The 4238-nt window shown below is 42.8% G+C and overlaps 1 protein-coding gene across 1 annotated transcript; it reads left to right on the forward strand.

Annotated features, from left to right (window-relative positions):
• Positions 1-97: 97 nt before the first annotated feature.
• Positions 98-781, forward strand: LOC111802092. The gene is made up of 2 exons (XM_023686339.1): positions 98-434; positions 543-781. Exons 1-2 carry the CDS (start codon positions 98-100, stop codon positions 779-781), a joined length of 576 nt encoding a protein of 191 aa, XP_023542107.1.
• The last annotated feature ends 3457 nt before the right edge of the window (positions 782-4238 follow it).

A 4238-nucleotide genomic window follows, 5' to 3' on the forward strand; every position in this document is an offset into this window, starting at 1 on the left:
ACTTCAAAAAGCGCTGGGTACCCGCCTCGACTTTAGTACCGCCTTTCACCCCCAAACAGATTGACAAACAGAGCGTTTAAACTAAATTCTAGAGGACATGCTACGCGCTTGTGTACTAGATTTTAAGGGAAGTTGGGATTCCAAACTCCACCTGATGGAATTCTCGTATAAACAGTTCCCAAGCAACTATTGGAATGGCATCTTTGAGGCCCTGTATGGGAAACGGTGTAGGTCCTCACTATGTTCGGATGAAGTAGGAGAGAGAGAATTAGTAGGACCCGAGCTGGTTCGATTCACCAATGAGGCTGTCCAGAAAATTCAAGCGAGGATGCATACCGCTCAAAGTAGACAGAAAAGCTACGCCGATGTAAGGCGTAAAAGCCTGGAGTTTGAGATAGGGGAACCAGTATTCCTCAAGGTGGCAACTATGAAAGGTATGTAAAGATTCGGACATAAGGGCAAGTTAAGTCCTAAATTCATTGAACCATTCGAGATCCAAGAGCGAGTTGGTCCAGTAGCGTATAAGTTGGCCCTACCTCCAGCCCTCTCAGGAGTACATGATGTATTTCACGTGTCGATGTTGAGGAAGTACATTACGGACCCTATCCACGTAATAGACTATGAACCACTCCAACTCAATGAAGATCTGAGCTACGAGGAAAAACCAGTAAGAATCTTAGCTAGAGAAGTAAAAACCTTACGCAACAGGAGCATTGCGTTCGTTAAGGTACTGTGGCGGAATCACCACAGTAAGGAAGCCACGTGGGAGCATGAGGACTAAATAAGAGAAAAATACCCCGAGTTGGTACAAGAGTTTGAGACTTTCGAGGACGAAATTTCTTTTTAGGGGTAGATAATGTAACGACCCGTGATAGAAAAAAAACGAAAAAAAAACTCAATCGCTAGAAAACTCGCAAGTTTTCCGGTGACCACCAAGTATCCGGACCCCACGCGAAATGATGGCCACACCACGCCCAGCCTTCAGCCCACGACTCCCAGCACCTATCAGAATACCTTCAAAGGGAGAAAAGAAATAAAATACGAGACAGAGAGATTTCAGATAAACGTCGGCGAGTATCCAGTTTCTCCGACGAACCCTCAAACCACCCTTAAACCAACACCAAATGACCTATTACCACCACGAGAAGGATCCCTAACGAAAGCACAATAACTCAAGGTGCGTTTTGTGCTTTTTCGTAAGCGCCGTCGTCGATAACCGAGGTCAAAAAGTTAGATTTTCCTAATCGTTCTTAGATCTGTGGTTTTAGGAAATTTTAGGCCGCAAAACTCCCAGAAAAGAAAGAAGAACGATAAATAAAGAGGAAAAGGAAGAAAGAGGACCAAAATCGGCAACAGAAATGCCGCGGGAAGGAGAGAGAAAACTCGTCGGAAAATTGGGCGAAGTCGGGTAAGGAAGACGAGATCCATAGATCCGGGTCCACCCGAACCCAAAACCCAAGAGAGCCAGCCCATTATTTCCCTAGGCCTCTGCCTTCAGCCCAACCCAACTACAGCGGCCCTAACCTCAAACAAGCCCAGCAGCTACGGTTTAGTTGAACCAACCCAAGAGCAGACCCACGGTCCAATCGAGCCGGCCTGAAACCAAAAAACTTGCAACCCAGCCCAGTAAACCGAGGCCAAACGATTAGTCTTGGCCCAGTAGCCTTTCGCAGCCCACGACTTGGACCACTACCCGAACCGTGCTGCGACCCGCGCTACGACCTGACGCTACCGCCCGACGTGGCGCGCTCTGCTGCTGTCACGTGTCACATAGCGCCGCAGGTGGACCCTCGACTCAGCTCGGTGCAATGGCTCGGGCTCCCTCTAGTGACGCTTCGACGGCTCCCAGCGGCTCTTCGGCTCGGCTCACCTATTTTCAGCCCGGTTTTCACTATTTTGACCCTACTGGATCTGTTTTTGGGCCCGATTAAGATATCCGAGGCCGTTTTAGAGCCGTATTTCACATTTATTGAATTATAGGTAAATTAATTGTGAAATACTAACAGAGAGTGGTGAACGGTGTGATAGGAAACAAACCTCGGCAACGTAGGAAGCAGCTCTCACGGAACGGGAGCTTACGTTTAGCTATTTAGGGAGTACTTCGGCCAAGGCCAACCAAGTAAGTGGCCTTACTATAGGATAGGCTAAAAATTGTATGAGTTATGATGATGTGTGGGTTACAATACTTGACGATGTGTGCAGTACATACATATTTTGATGAATGACGTACTTGATATGTTTGATGCACTTTGTGGCAATATGATGAGTATGATGATTGCATGATGTTTACCTTAATATGATGATGTTTTCCATATTGAGCATGTTATATGATGATGAGTGCCATATTGCATCATGTCGTTAGATCGACGTAGGACACAACCCTAAGAGCATGAAAATGATATTAATATAAATATCCACGAGTATGCGTTACCTAGAGTAACAAAGAGATGAGACTAGAGGGTTGTGTCAGAAGAGACATTACGATGGATTTAGAGGGACCTCATGCATTTTGTATGTTCATAAGCATAGGGCTACTTCCCCTAGAGATGATGAGTGCGGACGCGCACCTTATGATGAGCGCGAATGCGCACAGGTGCGAAAGCACACAGATGAGGGTGTTCATGAGGCGCATGACACTATGGGGTTCCGCTGACCTCCGGACGTCGCTACAGATTAGCTTGACCAGAGGGTCCAGGGGGTGTGCGAGCGCCCTGGGGACTCACACTCGCACGTGTGAGTCGTGTGTAGGGAAGTACTACACATTCAATTTGTCCGAGACTGGAGGCCACCCCTAAGATGATTAGAGATAGGTCCCTAAATCATGATTGCATGTGTTTGCATTTGCGTGGCCCCTATAGTGGGGCCACTTACTGAGTATTCTTTGAAATACTCAGGCCGTGTGCCACATCATTTTTCAGGTAAAGGGCAAGGCGCACTTGTACGAAAGACAGCAACATCGCGAGCAGAGACTGTGGCATGTGCATAGGGTAGACTCATATTTAAATTCTCAGTTTTAAGTTAGAATAGATTGGTTTGCATTCCATTGTTTTAAATTATTTTGTATTTGTTTTTATTATCTCTAAATTTTAGTATTTTGTATTTAAACACGTAAGACCATGGCTGTGTTTTCCAGAGAAGGTGTTGTTTTAAACGTTTTTCAAAGTTTACACTATAAATGATGTTCTTGTAAGAGTTATATTTCCGCATTATAGATGAGCATGAGACGTTAGTGGCGACTCTAGATATGTGAAAATTTAGGGTCGTTACATGAACAAGGGGCCCCACCCTCTCATTGGCCTAAGAGGGATTCGGTTTGGTGGTTGGACCACAAACCAATTGTTCATCAGAGAATTAGTAGGAATTAAGGAACAAGAAGTAACTTTCGGGGTAAAAACAGTAAATTGACCCAGGTCTAGTTACGAACAACCTGTGAAGGATCGACTTACTAATCATGGTTATATCAAATGGACAAAAATATATCTATAGTGAGGGGAGTACAACTACTAGTCGATAGTGGAGTGTTCTCGTAGTTAACAAATGTTGGTTAAAAGGTTACTGAGTTTAGCCAGTTAATCTCGGATCGTTGGAGCCCATGATCTGTAGGTCCATTAGGCCCCCTTGCTAGCTCATATTGGACTAAACCTTAGAATAGTGTGGCGAGTGAGTTTGAAGTGTTCGAACTCAAATTAGGGAATATGCGCTAAATATATACAATATATTTAACCGCATTTTGATTTAATTAGGAATTAAACAAAATGAGAGAATTTGAGATATTTAAATAAGATTTAAATATTTTAATTCTCAATAGGAATTCATAATGAATATGTGTGGGAATTGATTGGGATTGGCATTTCATTTAATGTTAAATATTAATTAAATTATTTAATTAATCCTTTAATATTATTTTGATTTGAAATTAATTGTTGAATTAAAATAGAGAAAGTCAAAATGTTGACTTTAATGGAAAAATCCATGTTTGAGTTAGTGGAATATTGAGTGTCAATATATGGTTTAACGAACTTGCATGTTTGCCCATAATTCTACAAATTTGAGTGGAATTTTGAATGGCAAAATTTAGTTTGACCAAACTGCATGTTTGCCAAATAAACCCCACAAGTTTGAGTGGAATTTTGAGTGTCAAAATTGTGTAATCTCAAATTTGCATGAACATGCAAATATGACTCTATAAATAGAGTGATGAAGGTACATGGAAAGAATGCTTGAAAAACTTTGAGAAA

Source organism: Cucurbita pepo, chromosome LG09 (genome assembly GCF_002806865.2).
Source record: "Cucurbita pepo subsp. pepo cultivar mu-cu-16 chromosome LG09, ASM280686v2, whole genome shotgun sequence".
In the NCBI taxonomy this organism is placed as follows: domain Eukaryota; kingdom Viridiplantae; phylum Streptophyta; class Magnoliopsida; order Cucurbitales; family Cucurbitaceae; genus Cucurbita; species Cucurbita pepo.